This window comes from Sinocyclocheilus grahami, unplaced genomic scaffold (assembly GCF_001515645.1).
Source record: "Sinocyclocheilus grahami isolate Dianchi unplaced genomic scaffold, SAMN03320097.WGS_v1.1 scaffold54.1, whole genome shotgun sequence".
Taxonomy (NCBI): Eukaryota; Metazoa; Chordata; class Actinopteri; order Cypriniformes; family Cyprinidae; genus Sinocyclocheilus; species Sinocyclocheilus grahami.
The window spans coordinates 6784183-6812034 of record NW_015505233.1 but is presented as its reverse complement, the minus strand read 5'-3'; the positions used below and the strand labels follow the sequence as shown (position 1 = coordinate 6812034).

At 38.7% G+C, this 27852-nt stretch overlaps 2 protein-coding genes across 3 annotated transcripts; both read left to right on the top strand.

Moving 5' to 3' along the window:
• The first annotated feature begins 660 nt into the window (after positions 1 to 660).
• On the top strand, positions 661 to 9457 carry LOC107583611 (serine/threonine-protein phosphatase PP1-beta catalytic subunit-like). The gene is made up of 8 exons (XM_016269897.1): positions 661 to 764; positions 4672 to 4803; positions 5191 to 5421; positions 5581 to 5685; positions 5832 to 5903; positions 6549 to 6700; positions 6821 to 6955; positions 8146 to 9457. The coding sequence occupies exons 1-8, from the start codon at positions 692 to 694 to the stop codon at positions 8248 to 8250; spliced, it is 1005 nt and encodes a 334-aa protein (XP_016125383.1). The 5' UTR covers positions 661 to 691; the 3' UTR covers positions 8251 to 9457.
• A 1739-nt stretch (positions 9458 to 11196) lies between these two features.
• rab3gap2 (RAB3 GTPase activating protein subunit 2 (non-catalytic)) lies at positions 11197 to 27709 on the top strand. 2 transcript variants are annotated; one of them, XM_016269895.1, is made up of 35 exons: positions 11197 to 11516; positions 12360 to 12433; positions 12655 to 12772; positions 12869 to 12950; positions 13236 to 13283; positions 13858 to 13933; positions 14101 to 14202; positions 14361 to 14460; positions 14577 to 14675; positions 16167 to 16315; positions 16434 to 16513; positions 16632 to 16721; positions 16850 to 16989; positions 17610 to 17805; positions 17883 to 18026; positions 18132 to 18214; positions 18356 to 18420; positions 18494 to 18584; positions 18679 to 18800; positions 18891 to 19095; positions 19937 to 20034; positions 20126 to 20231; positions 20316 to 20476; positions 20559 to 20730; positions 21158 to 21298; positions 21430 to 21536; positions 24625 to 24691; positions 24797 to 24867; positions 24954 to 24989; positions 25070 to 25144; positions 25319 to 25534; positions 25845 to 25934; positions 26163 to 26363; positions 26580 to 26744; positions 26822 to 27709. In XM_016269895.1, the coding sequence occupies exons 1-35, from the start codon at positions 11405 to 11407 to the stop codon at positions 26972 to 26974; spliced, it is 4035 nt and encodes a 1344-aa protein (XP_016125381.1). In that variant the 5' UTR covers positions 11197 to 11404; the 3' UTR covers positions 26975 to 27709. The 2 variants fall into 2 exon arrangements, with proteins under 2 accessions (XP_016125381.1, XP_016125380.1); XM_016269894.1 differs by having other exon boundaries at positions 25070 to 25189.
• Positions 27710 to 27852: the final 143 nt, after the last annotated feature.

The following is a 27852-nucleotide window of genomic DNA, read 5'->3' as shown; positions in this document are numbered from 1 at the left end:
AACAGTATTTTTGGTATTATTTTTGGTATTATTTTTAAAAAGATTTATAGAATATTATTTCCCAGTATTTGTTACGAAATAAGAGAACTGTAACTTTGAATATATTTGTCTTTTTTCACTTTTTCTTTTTAAAACTGTTCTCTCAACTTCTGTGTGTCATCTGGTTTTCTCTTGTCATGCTCCTCTGATTCAGTTTTCAGGTATTTTAAAGTGAGCAGCGGGTGGCAGCTTCTCTAGTAACACAACGAAGCCTCTGGGATACTAAATTATCAGTTCAAATTGAGTTAAGATAAATGTTATTTAAATTTGTTATGTTTAGGAGCATTTTGTTAAGGGAAACCGAAATGAATTATTTTCAATGTAATTAATTTTACTCCCACTGTAATCCTAATCAAGCGTAATAAATTATAACTGACTACATATAAAATATAGGTAAATAAATAGGCTAAATGCCAAAAGTAAACGTACTCTGATAAAAATCCTCCTGGAAGGGAAACCAAATACACAGTTCGCCAAACGTTAAACAATAGAAAATACCATTAACAATTAAGTTGCTTTCAACAGGTCAAAAGTTTGCCCTCAAAGCGATTAAATATTCATGAAGAGATCATTCAAATTGACGTTACCGCTTGGAACCAAGTCAATGACGTCATTGCGAGCGCCACCTAGCGGCCGTTGCTGGAAGCGCTGCATGCAGAACTCGGCTCTGAAGATGGCGGAGGGGGAATTGAACGTGGACAGTCTCATTTCTCGGCTTCTTGAAGGTAAGCTGTTTGTACGTGAAGGCATTTTAACGTTTATATAAACATACACGGTAATTAGCTACTCGTCTTGGTCTGTTTTTCTGCTGGTGAATGGGGAATTGTGCGCGTAAAGCGAGAGCTAAGCTTCGGGTCTCTGCGCCCTGTTTACAAACACGGCAGTGGCCCCGGGGTTTGGACAGCCTTCATACCAGCGATGGGAGTTTCAGATTTCGAGCTAACCATGCCTTTATCTACCGAAGCAGGGACGAGTAGTGAGGGCCTGTAGATTTTTTTACAGCAGTTGGTAAAGAAACCGGGCATATGAGAGAGGGCAGGACGATGCAGTGTCCGCTGCGTCGTCGACTTCAGGCGAATGTAACCGACGTACGTTAATTCTGATTCTCCATTCGACTCTCCTCATACTGTATTCACGATACAAGGTTACCGTGTGCTTACTCTTGATTAATGTTACAAGTGTGATTTCGAAATCCTCCTATTAACACTTTATTTTTTTAGTAATATTATACTGAATCTTACACCTAATTGTACACTATTTGTTACAGCGTTACGCTAGCTAGTCTCTTATCGCTGTTTTTTCTCTCAACAACGTTTAATTGTATTTAGTTCTTATATTTATATTACACTGAAACACGTAATGCACTGAATCCTCTTCATCATGAACCAATAAATATTCTCTTAATAGCATTAGACTATTATTTTAGTAATGTTGCACTATGTTCCATTTATGACTTAACTTTTTTTTTTCCCTTACTAACATTACAGTGTTACATGGAATATATAGTGTTCATTATCATTATGAAGAGGATTCAGTGTAACGTTGCTAAGGAGAATAGTAAAGGGAATATAGCATAACCTTACTAAAATAATACAGTGTAACTTTATGAATTCAGTGTAATGTTGCACTAAAACACTATATATTATTTTCATAATATTACACTAATCTTTTATCAATGTTATGTTACATTTATTCCTTTGTGACATTACCCTGTATTCTCTTTAGTAATGTCACACTGAATTCGTTTCGTAATGATAATGCACACTAAATATTCTCTCAGTAACATTACACTATATTTAGTTAGTAATGTTACACTTTATTTGCTCATACTGTGAAGTAACTTTACTGTGTGACTTTGCTCAAGTTTAACTTCACTTTATTTTCAGTATGAAGTGAATAATTAATGAATGGAATGGTAATTTTGTTCTCTGTTAAACTGTACCATCTTCCTAACCGTGAAATCCATTTCATTCGGAACATCACATTCTACTTAACATGAATAATATTTCATTGTAATCTTCTGCAATGTGGTGTTTGGCCGCTTGGCTCTGTAATGGTTCCTGTACTGTAAACTGGATTGTTGGCTTTAAAAAAATGCCTTTTTATAAATGCTGGATCCATTTACTAGCCTGTATATTAAATCCTAGAGAAATTTGTGAGCAGTAGAAATACAAATGTTTCTGTCTTCGGTTAGGATCTACCCTCGGTTGTTTCTGCCCATCTCAGTGACTTCTGTTACTAAACAAACTTCTGCTGTTCAGTTACTTTTGATAAAGGCAAGCGCAGTGGATTATTGCACAACCCTGATAACCGATATGGCCTCGTGCCTGTCCATCTGTCCCAACACCCTCCTGCTGACCCACACTCAGCAATGCCATCTGTGATTCTGTGTGACCCTAACGTCCCGCTTTTCGCTTTTTCACACTTCGATTCTCATGGTCTCACAAACACATCTCTGTATGTTTCTCCCATGTTCCATCTGTGTCTCTCGATCACACTCCTCTGTCTGTGAAGATCAAGCGGCCTGCTGTCCCACGGTGGTCGTTTAATGGCTGCCCGTCAGGACTGGGATAATCTTGTGGATTGCTATAAAATGCTGTAGTGGGAAAGAGGATGAGTTTAGCTTGTCTGTGTCATTTCGTTCTTATGTATTGTTATGTAATGTGACCCTAACATGATGAACAAGGAATCAGAGCGATGACTTAGTTTTACGAATTCTAGTCGATTGCCACTTTGAACAAGTTGTTTTTGGCAAGCTCATAATCTAGCTCAGACTGGTCTGGACTGTGGCTTGTCAAACACACATACACACAAAATCAGATTTTCCTTATGTTTAGTCATGCTGCAATAACAGGCATTTCATCAACTCATAGACTCAAGCTGTACAAATGGCACCATTTTTGCAATCTCGTAAAGTGCTCTGCACTTTACTCACACACACACACACAGTAGTTGGGGTTACAGCATTCTTTTCAAAGAGTCTTCAACATTTCTGGTTTGTGTGGGATATTGTGAGGGTGGACGGCCTGAAGACTAAAATGGTTAGTGCTATTATATAACTGTAATCATGGCTGTAAGAAAAGAGCATGACTTTTCCTTCTCTGTGACATATATGCTGTCTCTCAGCTATTCTCCCCACACACACTTTTCTAATCTGTCATTCTCCACGTCTCAGAGTGAATTGTGGCTACAGGTTCTCGCTTGTAGTTTTTTTCCATCAAATGAAGTTCTTAGACAGACTACTCTGCAAAATGGTTGTTTAACAGTCTCGGCTGTGTTTGCCAAGGCGGGAACATTCCTGCAGAATTCCAGACACTCTCAAGATTCCCACTCACACAAACAGCAGAATCCACTGACATCACTATTGTGAGCAAGACGTATCGAAGTGTTTATTTATTATAAAATGTACACTACTGTTCAAATGTTTGGGGTTGGTATGATTTTTCAATGATTTTGAAAGGTTGGTGTTTTTTTTTAATCAAAAATATAGGAAAACGATAATATTGTGAAGTATTATTATAATTTAAAATAACTATTTTGTATTGGAATTGTATTTTAAAATGTAATTTACTCCTATGACAAGGCCAAAATTTCAGCAGCCATTACTTCAGTTTTCAGTAAAATGACTTTCTGAGATCATTCTAATATGCTGATTTAATGTTCAAGAAATATTTGTTATTAAAATCAATGTTAAAAACTATTGTTCTGTTTAATATTTTTGTGGAAACCGTGATGCATGTTTTTTTTTCAAGGATTCTTTGATTAATAGAAAATTAAAAATAATAGCATTTATATGAAAAAATGAAATTTTTTGCAACAATGTAAAAGTATTTGTAATTTAAGTCAATTTAATGCATCCTTGCTGAATAAAATTATTAATTTCTTAATGAACCCAAACGTTTGAATGGTAGTGTAAATCATAAGAAAATGTTCCAATAAAAGTATTAAGTTAAATCAAAGGGTTTTTTTTATAGTGTGTTTTTTTTATATATATATTTGTCACATTAGGCATCAGGTGTCATTGTCAGCTTGACATTTCGCACAGCAAGACTTTTGACTATTGACAAAGTCCACTTTGCAGCCTGTTCTGGCCCACTTATAGACATGAAGAGACCTGTCTTTATAAGCATGTGAATTTAAATGTTTATAGTGCCAATCTTAAATGGTTACTATGGTAAAAACCAGTGTGGGGGAAAAAAACTAATTCAATTAATAAGCACAGATTAATTCCTAGTATTCATTTAGGGGGGAAAAAAACTAAATATATAGTTCTTCTCGTAGATATCTAGCCCGCCGAACATAAGTCTAAATGTCCTCCAAAGATTTAATGTCACAATCCAACCTTTGGCAAATCCAGTGCCTAGTTCTTCCTCCGGAGTGCTTATGCGGCTTCTTATAAACAGGCATTCAAAATCTGATCAATCAGATCAGAGCCAGTCTGCCAGATTGTGAAAGTCTATTTTTGTGTGCAATATGTTTCAGTGGATGACTGTATGATAAGTGGGCCAATATGAGCATTGAGTGATTAGAAAATTCCACATATGACCCAGTTATTGAGGCTGCAATAAAGTTGTCACACTTAGAAAATGATGTTAACCAGATGTTAACAAATGTTGATGTCTACTGTTCCAGTGCGAGGATGTCGTCCAGGGAAGATCGTTCAGATGACAGAAGCAGAAGTTCGAGGACTTTGCATTAAATCTCGAGAGATCTTTCTCAGTCAGCCCATCCTGCTGGAGTTGGAGGCTCCACTTAAAATCTGTGGTAGGTTCGATACTCCCCTTCTCCAGAGCGAAGAACATCTCCACTGTTTTAATTACATTCCTTCCTCTCCATCTCTCAAGGTTTTGGAAATCAGCGTGTAAGTAGAGCAGGTTATAAATATGGATTTAATGAGGATAGGTTTGAGGTCATTTCTCTTCTCTCTGTGGCTCTCCTGAGACCCGTGTGTGTGTGTGTGTGTGTGTGTGTGTGTGTGTGTGTGTGTGTGCGCGCGCGCGCGTGTGTGTGCGCGTGTGTGTGCGCGCGTCATTAACCTGAATTTCGGGTGTTGAAATCTTTAGGCCATTTTTCTTTTCTGAATCCTAATCTTGACAAAATCCATATACCTTTATTGATTTTTGTCAATTATATAACTCTCTCTGTCTCTAGGTGACATCCATGGGCAGTATACAGATCTGTTGAGGTTGTTTGAATATGGCGGTTTTCCACCGGAGGCAAACTATCTCTTTCTGGGTGATTATGTGGACCGAGGGAAACAGTCTTTGGAGACCATCTGCCTCCTACTGGCCTATAAGATCAAATACCCTGAGAATTTCTTCCTCTTGAGGGGAAACCACGAGTGCGCCTCCATCAACCGTATCTATGGCTTCTATGATGAGTGTGAGTGTCTGAGCGCATGCATAAATATAAATACACCAAACGTTAACACACGCCCACACCAAACAATCTGAAATCATATTGATTTCTCTCCCACTGAACAAACTTTCAGGTCACGGATCATACTTTATTGTTATGAGTATGTACATTTGTCGGTTGCAGGCAAGCGCAGGTTCAACATAAAACTCTGGAAGACGTTCACAGACTGCTTCAACTGCCTCCCAATTGCTGCTATCATAGATGAGAAGATTTTCTGTTGCCATGGAGGTGAGAACGGGTGAACGTAAGGTGGATAGTTTTATAGAAGTGACTCTTGGCCTGATGAAATGGGTCAGCTGAGTCTAAAAATATTAATGCACGCTCTTTGTAACACTTTTTCTGTCGACGACTTCTCTTTTATGTCCATCTTCTAGGTCTCTCTCCTGATCTGCAGTCAATGGAACAGATTCGTCGGATTATGCGACCAACTGATGTCCCAGATACAGGTGTGTATGCGCACATATAACAAAAACAAATACTTGTTAAATCACTAATGTCTCTCTTGTAAAATCTGACAACCTTGACAATACTCTTTTTTTTTTTCCTGCATTTCCTACAATTAAATTTTATTTAACAATTATATCTTCTACAGTGTTATTTTAGTATTATTGTTTGTGTACTATAGTTTGCTATAACATTTATGCATTTGTCAGATGCTTTTATCCAAAAAGACTTCTATTGCATTCATGGTACATATTTGATCAGTTCTTGCTTTCCCTGTGAATCGAACACATGATCTTGGTGTTGCTAGTGTAATGCTAAAGGAAGGCTATTTTTATAGCTAGTTTTTATTAATATTTTAAATTCGCTTTTATTTTTAGAATTTTAATTTTAGTTTTTTTGTTTTATGCTGCTGTAATTTGTATTAGTTTCTTTATTTTGTAATGTAGGTTTAATTTATTTCCGTTTTGAGTTTTAGTTTTCATTTATTTCCAGATTTAAATTTATTTCAGTCACCTAGTATAACATTTTATTGCATTTACATTTAATATTAGTTGACCACTAATAAAGACATTATTTAAACAACCAACACATTTTGATGGAAGGAAATATTATCACAGATACATATTCTCTGTCGTTTGGTCTCACAGGGTTGCTGTGTGATTTGCTGTGGTCGGACCCAGATAAGGACGTTCAGGGATGGGGGGAGAACGATCGTGGCGTTTCATTCACTTTCGGTGCTGACGTAGTCAGCAAATTCCTCAACCGCCACGATCTGGACCTAATCTGCAGGGCGCATCAGGTACCAAATCATTTTAACCAGTCAGGATCCACTATTCATGCTGTAACTTTGAATAATTGTGGTTTAGGCTTCTATATGTAGATTGTGTTTTAGTTTTAGTGAGTGTATCGTGTTTCACAGGTGGTTGAAGATGGTTATGAGTTCTTTGCAAAGCGGCAGTTGGTCACTCTGTTCTCAGCTCCAAACTACTGCGGGGAGTTTGACAACGCCGGTGGAATGATGAGTGTGGATGAGTCACTCATGTGCTCTTTTCAGGTGTGTTATCATTAGGGTTGTGTATTGGCAAGAATCTGGCGATACGATACGTATCACGGTACAGCGGTTGCGATACGATATGTTGCGATACATTACGATACTGTAAGCAAGGCAATATATTGGGATATTTCTTATTATAGGAATAGGATATTTTTTAGGAAAACTGTCATAAAGAACACACCACCATATGCAAACCTTAGCAATAAATAAAATAAATAAAAATGATTTAACCTGAACACAGTGGGATCTGCATTTGCAATAATCAGTCCCTGTAACATTCAACATTATTGAACCACTTTTTGTGCAGTACAGAAAAATTTAACTGCTTGCAGGATCCTAGTTAAATGTATAATATGTATTTTATAAAAAGACCATACATTTTTTAGACCCTGCTTTAAAGGTTCACATTTTAAGTTTACAATTGTAACATTCAATGTCATAACATTTTGATCTGAACAAAAGAATTACATCTGCTTAATATCAGTGAAAAATAAAGTGCTTGCAGGATTTCTAAAGAAAATAAAACAATTTTAAAACAATAAAATAAATACAGATGTTAAACATTCTCAGAACCTTTCCACTTGGATTTCACAGGTTTTTCAGTTTGTATTTATGTTCCGCGTGGAATCGCCACGACGCATGCACCGCCCCAACTGCACAAAACGCCCCCACCACGAGAGAAAGCTGCAGCCGAGCGGCGACCCTACCGCCCGCCGCACCCCGCGCGAAGGCTCTTTCGGGACGCGGCAAGTGGCGGAACCGAGGCGGCGCCACGGTACCGCGGTGGACGTTAAAAGGCCAAATGATGCCACACTTCAACTTTGTACACCGAAACGGGAACTGGAACAATTCCTTTCATCCTCCATTACTAGCAGCGAACTATATTAACGCTAACATTAGTGGTGTGCCCTAATGCTAATATTTCCTGTCACTGTTTAAGTTCAGAGATGAAGACTGCCATCTAGCGGTCGGGATATAAACTCAAAATGAAACAACTGCCATGAATCTTTTATGATTTTTTTTTTTTTACATATCGATATTCCGTTTTTGAGAATCGATACAGTATCGCCAAACAAAATATCGCGATACTCACAATATTTTCTTACACCCCTAGTTATCATCCACACGCACGCACGCACACCCATGCATTGAACTCACAGTACATTCACACACTCTCTTTTCTCTCTCAGATCCTGAAGCCATCGGAAAAGAAGGCAAAGTATCAGTACAGCGGGGTCAACTCAGGACGACCTGTGACCCCGCCCCGTACGGCCCAAGCCCCCAAGAAGAGGTGAGCGGCTCGCCACCCAGAACCACACCCTTCATCCCCCCACCTTCAGCAAACTACCCCTACCTGGGGCAGCTTTACCTTCCCAATTCTCTCTATTCGCTCTGCCAAACCTCTTTCTCTTTTCTTAAAATGTGTGTACAGAAATTTTGCTGTGACCAGTCGAATTCTCTTTTCTTTTGCTCTGCTTGTTTGTTTATTGATATTTTAATAACATAAATAATAATAACAATAATAATACTGCTTTGGGAAGCAACTCTCGAGATGCTCTACAAAGAACCCAGAGCAAAATACACACTCATTCTCTCACACGAAGATCTCAGTAGTGTCCTGATATATAAGCATTTTATTAAACTTTACTTCAGTACTCTGATTATTGAACATTAATGTTGATTCATAAAGAAAGAGTGGCGATTGTAAGTATTTGAAGGTTGTTGTGTATTTCGCTTTCGCTTTCACGCACACACAAACACACACACACTTAACTCTGTCAGGGTGCTTGATCACAGGTCAGCAGACACTTTACATGAACACGGAGACAATCCATTGTCAATAAACTAGGTCAGTGTGGACAGAGCTGGAAAAGGGATTTTAACTCGGATACCGTGACACACACACACACACACACATTTGTACAGCTGCATTTACAAACGGCATTGCATGTTCTGTTTTCTTAATATCTCTGGGATTTACAGCGAAACTCTATAGACTTCTGTTTAACGTGCTGGTTTTATGTCTTACGATAGTAATAATTCAGGAGAAAAGTGTCACGGCATAACACTTCTTTGCATGACCCTTGTACATGTCAGTAATAATCTGTCTGAAAGGACGTAATCCACCAGCCATTTTTTCATTGGATAAGAAGAAGTAGAGCCTCCAAGTATTGGTTCAATATTAAAGAATTGCACTTGTTTGAAGTTCCCCAACATAATTTGAAGGTTAAAACTGATTCTATTGGATTTGTTTAAGAACTTATTACCTAAAAGAGTAGCCCATGTGACTAAACAATGCCTTTCTGTGAGAGATGCATTTCCTCACGTCAATATTCACCTAGTCATAATTCATTCTTTTTTTAATGTTTTTATTTTTGTGTGTTGCCGTTTACTTCTCCTTAATTTATTTCCAAATGTTGGGAAAGCTATCAAAGTGTTCTAAAAGCAGTTCATGAGTTTTGTATAAGTGGGCTTCAAACTTATTAAATGGAAGAAAACTCTCTTTGCCTCCTCTGTGTTTGTGTCCCTTAGCAACCGTATAAATACCAGGCTAATTAAAGTGGCGGAGACCATAGTTCTGGATGCTGTTCAGCAGAATTTTTCCAAGTGTTTCGTTAAAATAAGCAGCTCTGTAACTCGCCAGTGCTGGAAAGTGTGGACTAGGACAATCTGTGGTCTGTTGTCATGGCTACTCCGGCCATGCAGGGTCAGGCTCTATTTCAATGCAGACAATGAGCTAAAATTGTGCCGTCTGAAATTTCACAAGATTGCTTCGTTTAATGACCTGAATAAATTTCTTTAATCGATCGAATCAAAATTTTGCCTCTGTGCATATGAAGTCTGTACTTAGTAATCTGAGCTTTGTGTTTTAAAGATACAGTAAAGTAGGACATGTTCCTTCAGCTGACTAATAAGATGTTAGGGACATGATTTTTCCTTAATTTGAACTGACGAAGCAAACAGGATGCAGAATATCAGTTCAAAAAAATTTCATTTAAGTGAAGTTTTTAACTGGAAAAGCAAACTTTGTAAAGACAAAAACCTTTAGGTGTGGTCACATTCAAAATTTCACCAAATACAGTCATTTTTATGGTTATTGCCTGATGTACTTCCAGCTGTGAAATTTCCTGTGATATTGTGATTCTATAGTGCCCAACTTCAACTTTAATGGTGTATTTTTGGGGATTTTAGTGTAGTTCATCATGAGTGTTCGATCACAAGGTTATGACTTTGTTCCCTCTGAGCGTCCATCAGTGTGCGGCGTCTTCTCCACCGCTTTAGCCCTTACAGGAGCTGTAATCCAAGTCCAGGCTGCGTTCACTGCCCATCAAAGAGGCAGCCACAGAGAATGAGGCAGGGCAGCACCACGTGCAGTTCCGCCAGGAGCCAGACAAACAGCAGGAAGAGGCCAGCTGTCAGCAGCTGGAGTGCGACACTGCCTGCACAGATCTCAACCAGCCAACAACCTAGATACCTGTTTCTCAGCAACTGAACAAGCCTGCAGTCTCTGACCCTGTTCTGTGAGGTGAAGGAGATTGATCAGTGACAGTGAAAGTAAATTAACAATAAAATCACACTGACAAACATTCATATATAAAAATGTGTTGTGTTGAAAATGTAAAAGATTGATTAATTGCAGTATTTGTTGGCCAAAACAGTTGTTTGATAATTTGTCGGCTACCTTTTACATTTTTTTATTTATTTTTTACATTTTCCATACCCGTCAGGTTCCATACCCCATATACTGTGACAACAAGGTCCACGATGTTAACGTATGTGTCGATAAAGAAAACAATCAAGTGTGACAACTAGCCTTCTAATTATTTAATATAATATATTCTCTTAATCAAAGTACTCTTTAATTTTAAAATGTCACCAACAGGTCATAACATTTATATATATATGTGATGTTTGTTTTGTATCTGTGTAATGCTAATCATTACAACATAAACACATAACTTCAAAATATGTTATATATTAATATATAACTCATATATTTATTCATAGCTTACATATGCATTTTTTTCTTGTCTAAAGGTGCTCAAATAATTAGCATACCGAACGAAAGGATCTGTTATCTTCATCTCTGAGGAAACTGCCTCATTCAGAAAAGAGTTCTGTACACTGACACTATTATATTATTTTATATTATATTAATAGAAAATTAATGAATAGAATTGAACCGTGCGTGTCCTCCAGGTCAGCAGGGGGCACCCGCGCGATTAGCGTGTCTACAGCGGATGTGTATGCCATCCCAAACTCACAGCACAACAACAAACTGACACCTCGGCTGGATCTTCTGACCCGCTCGGGTCCTAAAAAAACCACTCGACAACCTCACAAACTTCACTGACAGGCTCATAAACACACTAAGAGGCGGTTTGCGCAGCGGACGGAGGGTTTATGTCGTAGATTCCGCAGGTTTTTGGGTCCGGTTCCGCCCGCATCATGACCTGCTGTCTGCTGGATTTCGGCCGGGTCCAGGAGCTCAGACAGGTGCGAGAGTTTCTGTTCCCCAAGCACAACAGCGCCGGACCCGAGGAAGAGAAAACACAAGCAGGTACTGCTGAAGTCAGTATGTGTGTGTATGTAAAGTCCCGTTTAATGACGGTTCTCCTGCACTGCGGTTGTTCAGTGATTTATGGGTGTCAGTTCGGGTGTGTGGGGTTCGGCTTGGATGATTGGTAGAGATGGAAAGTAGTTTTCGATAGGTATAAGAAGAATAACACAGCCATGACCAGAACTGACAGGCTGTGTGTTGGGTTTTGCTTTGCATACGCTACAATGTCCCCACAACGATAATAAAACGACAGTGACTTAGTAAACAGTGTTTTAATTAAAATACATAAATGCAGAACGATCTGTGTGAGGCATAGGTTTAGAGTTAAAAGATATTAAATATACTGTTTTTTTATACTGAGCTAATAATAAGTAAATTGTATGTTTTGGTGAATTTTGAAAAAATGAAAAGTGAATTGTCTGACTGTGATGCAGAATAACTTATTCACTCCCCGCAGAGAGAAAGAGAGAGAGATGGAGGGAGGAAGGGAGGTGTATTTGCCCTTGGTGAATGAGTCATCCTGCAGAAAGGTCCTGAAACACATGACTTCGTTAGAGACAGGGAGAAAAGAAAAAGGAAAGGGTATATTAACAGTTTGTAAATTAGGTAAAACTTGCATTCATGATTTTGTCATATGATTGGCAGGTGATTTGTGTCAAAACACTTGGCCATAGAGGCGTAAGAGAGAAATGAGCATGCAGGGGATGAAAAAGAAGATGAGACTGTGTATGAACTCTCACAGAGGTTGAAGGACACCAGATCGAGCCGAATGACTGTTTAATGTGAATAGATTAATCCTCACTGACTACATTATTTACAGCACATCCTTTTCTCTTTCTCTAGAGAATGAGTTAACGTGGGATGACTCAGACTGGGGCTCTTGGGAGAATCCTGATGGTAAAGAGGTTGGAGCTCAGGTTTGTATTAAAAGATATGAAAATTGTCATTATTTACTCAACGAAATGTCATTCTAAACCTGTATGTTATTATTTTTCAGTGGAAGACAAAAGTTGAAATTTTTAAGGAATTTACGCACCTCTCTTTTCCATACAAAGACAATTCATAATGACCACAAAATAACATAAATCCACCATAAAAACACGTTTTTTCCCCTGAATCCTGCATGTTCTTCTCTTAGGCTGAAGAGGAGGAGCAGCAGCAGAGCGCCCCCTGGTTACAGGACTGTGTGCTGTCTCTCTCGCCCTGCTCAGATCTGCTGGTCATCGCTCGAGAGCACAAAGCCGCATTTCTCTCTGGTATACACACAGCAGTGATTAATCTCTTCTTTACTGGTTATTGATTGGTATAACTCGTATGTGAATTGCTTGATTGATTGATTGATTGATTGGCAGCTAAGTGGCGGACAGACGTGAGTGGGCAGGAGGAAATGACCCTCGCTGTGACCTGGAGTGGAACGCTGAGTGCTGAGGAGGGGTGAGAGACGGAAGAGGAGAGGGGAGGGTCAGGATTGGATGGTTTTATGAGAAATACCATGAAGGGATTTAATCCCACAAAGAAGACAGAATGAGTTTCAAGACAGAAACGAAGGACTGAGCAGTATTATAAGTAAAGGAGTTTGTAAATGTTTAATAAAAAGATATGTTTATTATAAGGAGGATTGTAAATCGTTGAAAGATAAGAGGTAGAAGAGCAGAAATAAAGAGTGGCAAAAATCTGTGTTTCACTGGTTTTCAATTTTTTGGTCTGTTCTTTCCACAGGGAGTGTATCAGTAGTGTTATCTGTATTCCATTGGCCAGCCAGAAGAGGTAAGAACATCACACTCACATACATGCTCCTGTATACAGTGGCAGTAAAGACTTTTATTTTGTTTCAAAAGATTTCTGTTCAGCTAAGAATTCCACAAAAATATTAAGCAGCACAACTGTTTTCAAAATTGAAAATACTGAGAAATGTTCCTTGGGCAGCAAATTTGCATATAAAAATGATTTCTGAAGGATCATGTGACACTGAAGACTAGAGTAATGGCTGCTGAGCATTCAGCTTTGGCATCACAGGAATAAATTACATTTTAAAATAGAAAAAGTTTAATTACAATATTTCACAATATTAAATTTTTTTACTGAAAAAAATTACATTTGAACATATATTAAAATAGAAAACAGTTGATTAATTACGATATTTCACAATATTAAATTTTTTTACTGAAAAAAATTACATTTGAACATATATTAAAATAGAAAACAGTTGATTAATTACAATATTTCACAATATTACTATTTTTTACTATAATTTGGATCAATAAATGCAGTTTTTTAAAAAAAATATTTGTACAAATTAACCAACCTCAAAAGGTAATGTATGTGCTCATGATGTGTTTAGGAGTTCTACCGGTCGGCCTGATTGGACCTGTATTGTGGTTGGATTCAGCTCAGGATATGTCCGTTTCTACACAGAGGTACTGTGATGTTTTGTGACCTATAAATTTACCAGCTGAGTTCAGACTCTCTAATGAATTGATATGTTTAATAAACAGCTATATGTCATATTTAATCAAAATCAGACCAGTATCAGCACAGCCACTGGTCTAATCCACCGTGTGTGTGTGTGTGTGTGTATGTATAGAGTGGTGTTCTTCTGTTGGCCCAATTGTTGCATGAAGATCCCGTGCTGCGACTGAAGTGCCGCACCTATGAGATTCCACGTCACCCTGGAGTAACGGAACAGGTAGAGATACCTCTTACACTGACTTGATGTGTTCAGTTCTGCACAAAGAATTTGTTAAGAAATTGTTAGCAAGGTTAAACATGATATCTTAAACAGTAGACATCTGCCTACTTTGATGACGTTCTGATTAGATGTTGAAATGCCTGTTTCTCTATCAGCACGAGGAGCTCAGTATTCTGTACCCAGCAGCCCTTGTCACCATCGATGGCTTTAGTCTCTTCCAGTCTTTACGTGCCTGTCGAAACCAGGTTGCCAGAGGTAGGAGAGAGAGACTTTGACCAGGTTGTCATGTGACTAGTAGTACCTTACCTATTTTTAATTTAGTCTGTCACGTTATTTGTTTTCACCCGTTTTTTCCCCTGCATCGGTTTCAGCTGCAGCAGCAGGAAGTGATGTCATCCAGCCTCCACCACTGGCCTATAAGAAATGGGGCCTGCAAGACATGGACACAATTACAGACCATTCCAGCATAGGTACAAGAGAGACTTCTAAAGGCCCGATCACACCAAGCACGATAACGATAAAGATATAGTTCTAAAAATCTTTCTTAATATTAAAGAATAGCAGAGTCCACACCACAACTATAATGATAAAAGCACAGAGAAACGATATCATTGGAATCACTTCCAGAAAGATTTTTTTCCAGCTGATGAACGATGCAAACATTGACAGCCAATCAGAATCCATCCTGCTACAACAAGCTCGAGAATTTAAAGCGGCAGACGCACGTGCGCTTAGAATAAACAGACGATATCGTTCGCTGGTGTGGACGCCATTATCGTTATCTTTATAGTTATCGTTCTTGGTGTGAACGGGGCTTTACAGTTTCTTTTTTTATCCTTCAAAAATAATTCTAATATGCTGATTTGGTGTTCAAAATACATTTTTTATTATTATACATTTTAAAACTGTGCTGCTGCTTAATATTTTTTTGGAAAATGTGATACATTTTTCAGGATTCTTTGATGAATAGACAGTTGAAAAAACTACATTTATTTGAAATATAATTTTTTGTAGCATTGTAAATGTTTTATCAGTTTAAAGGGGTCATATGATGCGATTTCAAGTTTTCCTTTCTCTTTGGAGTGTTACAAGCTCTTGGTGCATAAAGAAGATCTGTAAAGTTGCAAAGACTAAAGTTTCAAATCCAAAGAGATATTTTTTATAAAAGTTAAGAGTCAACCACGTCTATCTAAAACGACTAGTTCTAACACGCCCCCACATGTCTATGTCACTATGTGGAAATATTAGCATAATGCGCCCAAATGTGCACACAAAGAAAGAAGGCGTGGTTTCAGTAACAGGAGTAGTGTTGATGCAGCCATGTCAGGGAGACGCTGTGTATTTATTTGGCCTTCCGGAAGTAGATGCAATTAGGAATCATTGGTTAAGATTTATTTACAACAGAACAGCACAACCCAGATGTTCGAATTTGTGCAATGCATTTTATGGACTACAGTTTTTTGAACCTAGAAGAGTACAAGGCTGGCTGTGCACAAAGGCTATTTCTAAAAAAAAAAAAAAAAAAAGGGTAAATTCTGACTTTGCTATGACAATCTGGCGTTTCTGAATCAGCGACTGTAGGTATGTTTTGTAATCAGATTTCCGACGCGTGCTTGTGGTGTTCGGCCAATCACAATGCACTGGGTCAGCTGGCCAATCAGAGCAGACTGCGCTTGTCAAAGGAGGGGGCTTTGCTGAAAACGACGCGTTTGAGAGAGGCGGGGCATAGAGGACCTACAATAATGTACAGTATTTGAAAAATAATGTTTTTTTTTTAACATTAAAGCATGTCAACATTCTGTTACACCAAATACACAAAACAATGATCTTTAAAATAGCATCATATGACCCCTTTAATCAGTTGAATTCATCATTGCTTACTAAAATTATTAATTTCCATCAAAAAATTACTGATGTAAAACTTTTGAATGGCAGTGTGAGGTAATGTCTTTCTCTTTCAGGTATTACTACTCTGAGTGTGTTCGATCAGATGAAAAATGCATCTATCCTTGGAGGATTTCATGCTTCGGTTAAAGGAAGCCCTCCTGCTATGAGTCAGTATATCACAGTGGGAGGTGGACCCTACACTGGGTTCTACTATGCTATAGAGGTACAAACACACACAGAATCACATCTTGTTTCATCGGTCTGTTGTTGGTGTCTGTGGCTTGTTTGTAGTTGTTCTTGTTGATTATGGCCATTTTTCCTCTCTCTCTCTCCCATCTCAGGGTAGTTCTCAGCCTCTTCTCTCCCATGTGGCTCTGGCTGTGGCCAGCAAACTCACATCAGCTCTGTTCAGTGCTGCCAGGTCTGTGTGTCTGGTTTATTTGAACCCTTGGCTCTTATTAGCACTGGCCTGTCATGTTCAGTTTCACTCCATGTTTACTCATTCTTTGTCTTGGCCCCTCTCTTTACTTCCTGCTTAGTGGTTGGTTGGGATGGAAGAGTAAAAATGAAGAGGAGTCAGTGCAGAAACAGAAGCCAAAAGTGGAGCCAGCCACAGCCCTTCCTGTTAGGTAACTCAATGTGCAGTCAAACTACCTCTCATCATGCACATCATTGCCTTTTACCTTCTTGTAATCATATACATACACAATATTTAACTCATTTAAGAGCACAATTTAATTTTTCTGCTTTTATTCAGGTTTGGTCTTCCAGATTCTCGTCGACATGGCGAGTCTATCTGTCTCTCTCCATGTAACACTATGGCTGGAGTCACAGATGACTTTGGCAGAGTCACGCTGCTGGATGTGGCACGAGGCATCGCTATCAGGATGTGGAAGGGTGAGCAGTGAAGCACTACTAATGTAGTCTGATTTGTAACAGGCATCTTATGAGCCTGTTCCTATTAAATTGCACAAAACAACTTGTGACTCACAGGATTTGAATACGTGTGATAAATGCTTCACTTAAGAAAACACACGCAAAGCATCACAGCTGTTACCTAAATCAGTATCATTATGGACTGTTTGTTTATATGACAATATTGAACAGTTACACTTTTAAATTTTTTGTTATCTTCAAACATTAAGACATTAAAAAGTATCACAGTTTCATTTTAATCAGCACTTATTATAATTTCCTTACAATAAGAAATGTTTCTTGAGCACCAAATCAGCGTATTAGAATTATTTCTGAAAGATCATGTGACACTGAGACTGGTTTAATGAGTTCTGAAAATTCACCTTTTGTCTGTTATTAAAATAGAAAATACTAATTTTAAATTGCAATAGTATTTCAATATTATTACAATTTTACTGTATTTTTGATCAAATAAATGCAGCCTTGCTGAGCATGAGAGACTTTCAAAAACATTAAAAAATAACTTTTGTCCCCAAACTTTTCAACAGAAGTGTATATAAACAAAAATGTTTTTTCTTAATATCTGTTTTATGTGCATGCAGGCTATCGTGATGCTCAGCTCGGATGGGTGCAGGTGTCAGAGGCTCGTGGGGAGAGAGATCTAGCCATATCTCCTTCTATGCCCCGCCGGCATGCCCAGTTTCTCGTAATTTATGCCCCACGTAGAGGTATTTTAGAGGTGTGGGGAACTCAGCATGGACCACGAGTAGGGGCTTTTACTGTAGGCAAACACTGCAGGTACACAAAACCTAAAAACAACACTCCTGATGGCTACCATCTGAAATTGCATATTCATTCATGTCTCTCTCTTTCAGGCTGCTGTACGCAGGTCACAGGTTAATGGGTGTGAACAGTGTAACCAGTCAGGGCTGGCAAATCCACACACAACAAGTGTGTCTGTTTGACCCAGTTAATGGAGCACTGAGAGCTGTCACCGTACCATTCCACCTGGCACTCAGGTGCACGCTCAAACATAAATATTCATGAACGTGTGGACATTAATATTCACGAACACACAAACAATGCTGGTTAGTGCAAATGTGTCTGTTCTGTGTGTTGGTCAGTGATAAGAAGAGCGAGCGCGCTAAAGACATGCACCTGCTGAGGAGACTCATAACTTTACTGAGGAGCAGGGAGGTGGAGCCAGGTCAGATCTACCTCATTAATATTCATGAGATTCCATGCATATGCTTTGTTGTCATCCAAAAAAATATAAGAACCACTACCCAATGTTATATTTTAGTTATATTACACATGTTTGAGTTGACCTTTAACCTTTGATTGACAGCTCTGCTTGAGAGTGAAGCACAAAGTGTGTTACTGGACATTAAACATCCAGCTGTTAAGAAACAGGTTAGTAAAACAGACATACACAAACATATATATGTTAACAAATTCTTTGATAAAATATCTGATTGATTGACAGGCCCTGGAGTCACTTCTGTCCAATAAGACTGCACCAGTGTCCTGTTTGACCAATGTCACTCGTGCATTATTGGCTAGCCTGAAAGAACAAGGTAACACCCTCAGTCCTTACTGGGTGTAGTGTATTTTTTATATTTAAACACTTGTGTCAATGTTTGATCTGTTTTTCATGTGTGTTTGTGTTAGATCCTGAAGCGGTTGATGAGTCGTTGCTGCAGTTTTGTTCATCCCAGCTCAAACTTCTCCAGCTCTACACAGACGTTCAATTACTGCACACACCAGATACATCACCCACTGAGCCAGAACATGTGCGTAATACAGACATTATCCTGTTGACCTAAACTAATGTATCCTCTTCACACTAGGATTTGAACTAAAGGCTTCTCCTTTCCATACAGCCGTCATTTTCTGGCATTGAGGAGGATCTTGCTCGTGTTGGCCCAGTCCTGCAGCGATTCACAGAGATGAACTCTCGGCCCTGTGTCTCATTTGCTCAAGACTCAAGTGGGCCACTGCCAGTCCGAACATTTCTGTCTCAATTGGAGTGGGTGAATGGAGAGCTCAGAGTGATTAAACAACCTGATACCGATTGGACCCAACTGGGTATTTATTTCGTTGTGCATTATTTTTATGCTTCTTTTAAGTGCATTAATGTTTACATTTTGTTTAAGTATTCATTTTAAGGATGCACAAAATATTGGTACCACACAGGTTATCGACTTTTTTTAAAGGGATAGTTCACCCAAAAATGATAATTCTGTCATTAGTTACTCACCCTCATGTTGTGCCAAACCCATGTCAACCTTCATTCATCTTCAAAACACAAATTAAGATATTTTTAATAAAATCTGAGAGCTTTCTGGCCCGACAGTAACGCAGAAAGAAAGTTAGTAAGGACATTGTTAAAATAGTCCATGTGACATCAGTGGCTCAGCCGTAATGTTAATGAATCTACAAGAATACTTTTTGTGTGCAAAGAAAACAAAAATAATGACTTCATTCAACAATTTCTTCTCTTCTGTGTCAGTCTTCGACACGTGTTCACGAGATTACCACGATGCATGCCTCTCTGCCCTACTGTTTTTCTTTTTCTATAATCCATTACACTCGAATGTGTCAAAATACAGAAGACAAGATCTGTCCCTATGTCTCTTTCATCGCGACTTTGAAGTTCATCTTTAAAAACGTTAATTTAATAACACTGTTAAATGGAATCTTTAGCAAATCTCAAAATAGATATGAATTTTTCATGTGGTATGTTTTGATGTTGTGCACTCATTTGTAGCATTTCAAATTTTAGTCCTTAATGTTTTATTTTTAATTAATTTAGTCAATAGTGTAGAATTCTCTGTACTATCAATTATTTGCAATAACGTGAAAATAAAATAGCATTCAAAATCTTAGTATTGGTGCATCACAAATGTGATTTTTGTGTGTATTTCAGGTAGTTTCCTGTTCTGGGGTTGTCTGTCTGGTCAGAGTCCTTTACAAAGAGTGTGTGAGACTCTGCAGGAAAGTGGCATTAGCCCTCAGCAGCTACTGGTAAGTGATATAAAGAGAAAAAAGGAAGGGTTGGAATATAATGTGAATTTGCTTAAATGTAAATTCAGATTTTTTTATGTCTCTCTGGCAGTCTTTGCTTTTGTCAGTTTGGCTTAACAAAGAGAAGGATGTGCTGAAGTGCCCAGATGCCGTCTCACACCTGCACACGCTGCTGTCCACCCTCAGCTCCATGAAAGGTCTTTAACGTCATCTGTGAGAGAGATCAGCTTGTATTTTTATCCAGTATATTAACATTTTAATTCTGTGTGTATGTGTGTCAGGAGCGGTGGATGAGTCATGGGACGGCCAGTGTGTCTCACCCTGGTGGCAGCAGGTGCGCACAGCTTGTGTTCAGTCTGAGAGCTCCGCCGCCGCACTACTGGCTGCTCTAGTTGCTCATCGTGTAGCCAAGAATGCCATCACCAGGCTGGCAGAGAGCAAGGTGTGTGTGTGTGTGTGTGTGTGTGTTTTTGTATCTGTAGAGTTGGTGCAGTATGTGTGTAATGCTTTCTCTCTCTGTGCAGTTTCAGGAGTGGGAATGTGTTTCTCTGGAGTTGGAGCAGTGGGCGGTGTGTATAAAGCAATTGGAGGATGTTCTTGCTCTGCAGACGCTGCTCTGCCTGCCGTCTCCTCAGGGATCTACAGGTGGTGCTGTCACACGCTGCTCGGTCAAAACACTATTAGAGAGTGGCAGAGGTACATAAAACACACATAAACTACTGTTCCAAAGTTTGGTCTATTTTTTTTAAATATTTGTAATTGATACTTTTATTTAGCAAAGATGCATTAAATTGAACAGAAGTTTATTCATTAAAGAATGGCTGCTGAACATTCAACATTCATCACATTTAAAAAATATAGTAAAATAGAAAACAGTTGTTTTAAATTGTAGTAATTATTTCACAATATTATTTTTTCTGTAATTTATGGTTAAAGCAGCCTTGGTGAGCATAAGAGACTTCTTTTAAAAACATTTAATACATTTTGCCGACCCAAAACTTTTGAACAATTGTGTATACTGGAGCTGTCAGTAAAAATAAGATTTCAAATATCTGCTTTCATACAAACTAAGATGAAATTATATAATTTGTAATGTTTTCTTATTTTCATTTTTTGTCTTTAGGTGGTGTAGCAGACTGTGTTTCGAAGTTGATCTTCAGACAGGGTGTGTCTCCAGATCTCCTGAGGGATATCCTGCAGCGGAGGGGAGAGAATAAACCCGCACAACAGCCAGCACAGCAGGGCGGGGAGGAGAAACTGGAGGGTAACTGTGGAGATTCCTGATAAAGTTACATAGATGTTAAATCATTTAAAATTGTTATATGGTGGTTTCCTTTTATAATAGTTCTTTAAGCTATGTGTTTGACTGAAGCATCTGTGTGTGTGTCGTCTTAGAGCTGCTGGAGTGTGTGTGTCAGCGGATCCCAAACTCTCTGTCTCCTGATGTGATGTTTGCTCACTGTAGCTGGGAAAACGTGGTCCAGTGGAACAAAGACCCAGAGGTAAAGTCTTTAAACAATCACAAAGCTTTCTTAACAGAGTTCGTAACCGAGATCTGGTTACTGTTTAGAAATTACTGGAAAAAATATATGGAAGCATATAGGTAGCGAAATTCAATTTAAAATGCAATATGCAAAATGGCAATGCAATATGCAAAATGTCAACGCAATATTCAAAATGGCAATGTATTTCTGTATTTAAATTTACATTTTTCATTACCCATACGTGCAAAGTTTGGTGCAAAAGGAAAATGAAATTATGTAATTTACATTTGCCATTTCCAACAGTAGTCTTAATATGTAAATTGCATGCAAATTTAAACGCTTTATAAGTTACGAAATTAAAATGAAAATGTACAACACAATTGATTTGATATGTGTAACATGTTCAAGCAGAAATGGTAGCAAAATGATCATTTAAATGCTATTTGTCCTAAATGCATTTAGACTAAGTTAGAACACTTAGGATTGCATTTTCATCATGACGCCGTGGGATATTTGTTGCAAAATTCAATTTGAAAATGCATTCCGAGCTGACCGCGCCCACCCTCCGTCAATCATTGCTTCAAGGCAGGGATTGGCGGAAGCGTGTTACGTTTGGATCGTTTGAAACATGGCGGCTGGAGATCTGATAAGATCGTTGAATTCACTGCCAGATGAAGTGGAGCGTGAATGGAGAAATATATGAAGCGTATTCCATGCTAAAATCAAAAGTTCGAACGACCGATCGAACGTCTATCCGAACGTCTTGAGCTTTGAGCGTCTTACACTGCGGGTGACCCACGTGACGTTAGCGTCTTGAAATTAGCTGGTGTTTAAACATTTAAGCAGCCAAGCTGCTGTGTAAAGACTATAAATGGACATTACAAGCATTACAATAATGATATTTTATACCTAAAATAATACTCAACCTTTTCCTGCAGTTTTTGAACGGAAGTCCTGAATGACTGTTATTAAAGGTCATTTAATGAATTTTAATGATTTTCAATGCCCCGAAGAAACCCTGCCTTTGTTGGAAATGTAAATAAATTATTTGAATTATGTTTGATTGTTATAACACTTTTCAGTTACAATATTTCATATTACAGTAAAATGTAGTACTTTTGTACTTTAGCAAATTATTTCTCGGACCCCCTATCACTTTAAGAATCGCTGGTCTACACAGAAAAAAGACCTGTCTAGACTCTGCCCCGGTACAAGTTGTGTTGAGCGATTAATTAGTCTGTTTAATGAGAAAAATATGAAATTGATAAAATGGGTTATTAATCCGTACAACTGCAGCAGTGGAGGACTGTTATTCTGCTGCGTGATACTGCAGAAGAACTGATGATGGCATGGTTTGATCTTCGGCTGACCAATCAGCAGAAAGGGGCATTTATTTCCTGCCCACATGTAGAAATCGAATATTCAAGCTTATTCATTTTTCCACCCAAAAATTCTCGTTTTCCGTGTTTTGGAAAAAAACAAAAAAAACGAAAAAGGAGCCGTTTTCTCATTTTTCTACTTTCAATATTAAAGGGGTCATATGATGCTTTTTTTAAAGATCATTATTTTGTGTATTTGGTGTAACAGAATATGTTGACATGCTTTAATGTTCAAAAAACACATAATTTTTCAAATACTGTACATTATTGTAGGTCCTCTATGCCCCGCCTCTCTCAAACGCTTCGTTTTCTACAAAGTCCCTCCTTCCGACAAGCGCAGTCTGCTCTGATTGGCCAGCTGACCCAGTGCATTGTGATTGGCCGAACATCCCAAGCACGCATCGGAAATATAACGCCCCTTACCATAATGCGAGCGTCAGCTTTCAAAATAAATGTAAAGACAGAGCCCAAAGGGGAACAGAGTCTCGTGACAGACACAGTGATAAATATGTGTGTGCAGCACACAAGCCACGGTTAAGACAGCTGACTCCACTGTGATGTGTGTCGCTCTCTCTCTCTCTCTCTCTCCGCTCGCTCGCTCGCACACGCACACACACACGATGCGCAAAACTCCGCATTTGAACAGTAATAGCAAATACTTAAACTAATAATAAAACAGTAGCTGATTCAGAAGCGCCAGATTGTCATAGCAAAGTCAGAATTACCTCCTCTCCTAGGTTCACGAAACGGTCGTCCATAAAATGTATTGCTGTTCTGTTGTAAGTTATCTTAAAGATTTCTAAATGCATCTATTTTCGGAAGGCCAAATAAAGTGCTTTTGCTTTCGCCTGGAAACACACAGCGTCTCCCTGACATGGCTGCTTCAACACTAACTGCGGTTACTGAAACCACGCCTTCTTTCTTTGCGTGAACATTTGGGTGGCATTATGCAAATATTTCCACATAGTGAGGTAGACATGTGGGGGCGTGTTAGAACGAGCCGTTTTAGGGGGGCGTGGCAGAGTCTTGACTTTGATAAAGAATATCTCTTTGGTTTTGAGACTTTAGTCTTTGCAACTTCAGGGATCTTATCTATGCACAATCAGCTTGTAACACTCCAAAGAGACAGGAAAACTTGAAATCGCATCATATGACCCCTTTAAATAAAAAAACGATTTGTATCGAATGATACACGGATTCTACAGTAACTGTTAGTCTAAATGCATTTAGGACAAATATCATTTAAATTAGCATTACGCTACCATTTCTGCTTGGACATGTTACACATATCAAATCAATTTGTGTTATACATTTTCATTTTCATTTCGCAACTTATAAAGCATTAAAATTTGCATGCAATTTACATATTAAGACTACTGTTGAAAATGGCAAATGTAAATTTATATAATTTCATTTTACTTTTGCACCAAACTTTGCACGTATGGGTAATGGAAAATGTACATTTAAATACAGAAATACAATGCCATTTTGAATATTGCATTGCTATTTTGCATATTCCATTTTAAATTGAATTTTGCTACCTATATGCTTCCATAAAAATACGGCTTTTTGTCAATTCATTTTGTGAAAGAATTGCATTTCTTTATTTCTAAGTACTTGTTCGTAAAAGTAAAGTAGTATTAGAGGAACTGGAATTTCTTGCAATTTTCTACTGGTAAAATATCAAGCCGTCATGGATGACTTTTCGTCTCTTTCTTTCTCTTCAGGTGGGGCAGTACTTAGAGTGGTCAGTAGAGTTTTTGAAGATGATATCCAATCCTCACATTCAGTTGGGTAAGAGATATTTGGCATACAATGACCTAATGAAAGCTTATTTCTTCACAACAAAAGGAATTCCATGTGATAACTCTCTATCCTTCATCTATGCTCTTCTCTCAGGAGTCTCTGCTATGATGTGGCAGACCTTCATAGTCAAGCGGTTTTCGGCTGCTGCCTTCCTAATTGAAAAGGTTTGCATTTTTGTGTACTCTGGCTCTTAGTCTTTGTGTTGCATTTAAGATTCAATAATTTACTGACTGTGCATGTGTTGATATAGGTGGGAAAGGCACCTAAAGACCGGCTGTGCAGACGGGTAAGAGAAGTCACAAAGCGTAAATTAAATTCAGATCGGTTTCATTTAATTCATTAACGCATATATGTGTGTGTTTTTAGGATGTAGGAATGGGAGACGCAGCTGTGAGGAGTTTCCTGGGCTCTTGTGTGCAATTACTGCAGGCCCTCATGGAGGTCTCGTCTTCCTCTTTTCTCCCTTCCTTTCCTTTTTTCTCCAGAGTAAGGACTGATTAAACTGGATGCATGGGCGGAAGCATGTCTGAAGTTACTGTGGATTTTACAGTGATGAGCAATGCATGGGTTGAAATAAAAGCGAGACATATATTCTAAACTTGTTTTCTCTCTCAGGCGGATTCAGCGGTGGAGGAAGTGTCTGCTCCAGATGTGTGTGTGGAGGAAGTGTGGGGAGGTGCTGAGGGTCCAGTGTCTTTAGTGGAGTTAGCTCTGGATCAGAGGTCTGTTCACTATCCACTCGTGCAGCATCACTGTGTGTTAGCGTCACTGCTACATGCCACCATGACCTTCTCTCTGCGTCTGAAACCGCTCAGCCTGTTCGACAGCAAGGTAAAAGCACACAATTATGCGTTTATACACGCACACGGTGAAGTGATTGATTAGCCATGGTGCTTTAACCAAAAACATGAACTTCCCCTCCCCAAATTTGCAACATCATCTCTTCTCTGATGACATGTGCAACCTGTCACTCATATGAGATCACAGCACTTAAACAACAATGATCTGTTCAATTCCTGATGAACAAAATCAAGTTCATCCCTACATTTTTTCCACATTCAAGAAGCCATTTCACTCAAAATTCATTGAAATTTCTGTTTTATGCCAACTTATTCTTGTTGTCCTTTTCTATTGCCTACAGGGTAAGAATGCGTTTTTCAGAGATTTGTCATCCATTCAGTTGCTGCCCAGTGGAGATATGGACCCCACCCTGGTGGCTGTGAGACAAGAGGTAAGTCACAGCGCCACTCTCAGCACTGGAGGAAGAACTGCAGCCATCAAGAACACCTCCATGCAAAATGGATTTATTTTATACAAAATATTTATTTTATAGTCACATGCATCTTATACAGTGACAGTGAAATCTAGACCAAAAGGCTCTTAAATAACAGATCATAAGATGTTTATAGCTTGCCTCTGATCCAATGTTGATTTATTACCGTCTTGTGTGTGTGTGTAGTTTCTGATGAACGTGTTAACAGGCTGGGTGAAGGTTCTAGCTGAATCGGAGGAGAACGGTGTCAAACACAGCAGCGCTGAAGACATGTGGCCGGCTGTGTGTATGGAGCTCTCGTCTCTACTACAGGTCAATACTGACATCCTGCGCAGACACCTCGTCTGTGAGCTCTACAACCAGGGCCTGGACCTGCGGGCAGAGGAGGTAACACACACGCACGGTTAAACCTCCTAAGCATATAAACAAGAATGAAATATAGAGATTCTAATGAGTATTCTTTTTGCTTTTTTTATCCTTTCTTTTGGATTTTAGTTTTTTGTTGTTCTCTTTTTATTTAATTTCTTAATGAAGAAAATGGTTTTTTTCTTTAATTTATCTTTTCTTTCTTGTTTTTAACATTCTCTTTTTATTATCTCTCAGGTGATGATGGAGGTGCAGGACAAGGATGTTTTGGGCTCTCAGCTGCTGATCTTGACTGGTCAGAGACTCTCCTTCTCTCTGCTCCATTCCCAGTCACAGACCAAACCCAACATGGAGCTGTTGGCCCGTTTGCCGCCCACACTCTGCACCTGGCTGAAGGCTATGGTGAGATCACACAGACTTCACAGTTCTCAAAACTCTTATCATCTTACACTCATCTGTGTCATTGTTTGTGTTGCTAGGACCCCAGTGAGCTGCGCTGTCCCTCAGTCCCTCTGTCTCAGAGCAGTCAACTGATCAACAAAGTCATCGAGATGCTCCCCGAAATCCATGCCCAGTACAGCCTTGCCCTCCACCTGCTGGAGGCCGTGGACTCTTTACATGAAGAGCCCTGATATAGAGAAATGCACAGGAGGAGAGAATGAGAATCATGGTTTTTTTTTTATATTCTAGACTTTAACATTTTCCCAGGATCCCTGAGACCTGGAAAACCACCCAATCAGCAGCCTAAATAAATGCAGCTTCGTCATCAGTAATCTGCTTAATTTAGCAGATTTGAATTTCTTTTTCACAACTGTCACTAAAATAACATATCAAGAGCAATAGCACATCTAGAGCATGTGCTATCCCACAATGCCTGTGCACACTGAACGCGTCACAAATAAAGGGCCTGGAGTCTCTAGTGTCTAGAGTATTATTAGGATAAAAACAATGTTATTGATGTACAGTAGTTCTGTAATTAAAGAAGATGTAAAGAAGGCGTTCTTTACAAAGAAGCTTTAAAATAATAGTGCTGTAATCAGTATAATCAAAACATTACTGTATATTAACACCATAGGGAGGGTCTCTTCTATTTGAAATTCTAGATGTTCTTGTTCATTTATTCTGACAATTAAACATGTCTGAAATGTCTCATTGATGCGGTTTAGTAGTAAACAAGCACTAAAATGTAATCTGTTTTTGTATGTTATTTTAAATGTGTAAGTTTAGGTGTGGTTGCAAGGTGAGACAAAAGAAAGATTTCACTTAAGTAGCGCTGACCTTTTATGCAGTCCTGTAACAGCTGTGCCTGGCTGCTCATATAATGCAACGTTAACCGTGATACCAAAAATAAAGACAATTTCAGAGAACTGTTGTGGAGCTCATTGTCCTCAAAATGAAATTGGAATATAGTCTCAGCTTTCAAGTTCTGCCCATTTCCTCATGATATCCAAATACATGCCATTTTGGCTTTAATGTGATGCGGCATGTCACGCACTGCAACCCTACCGTG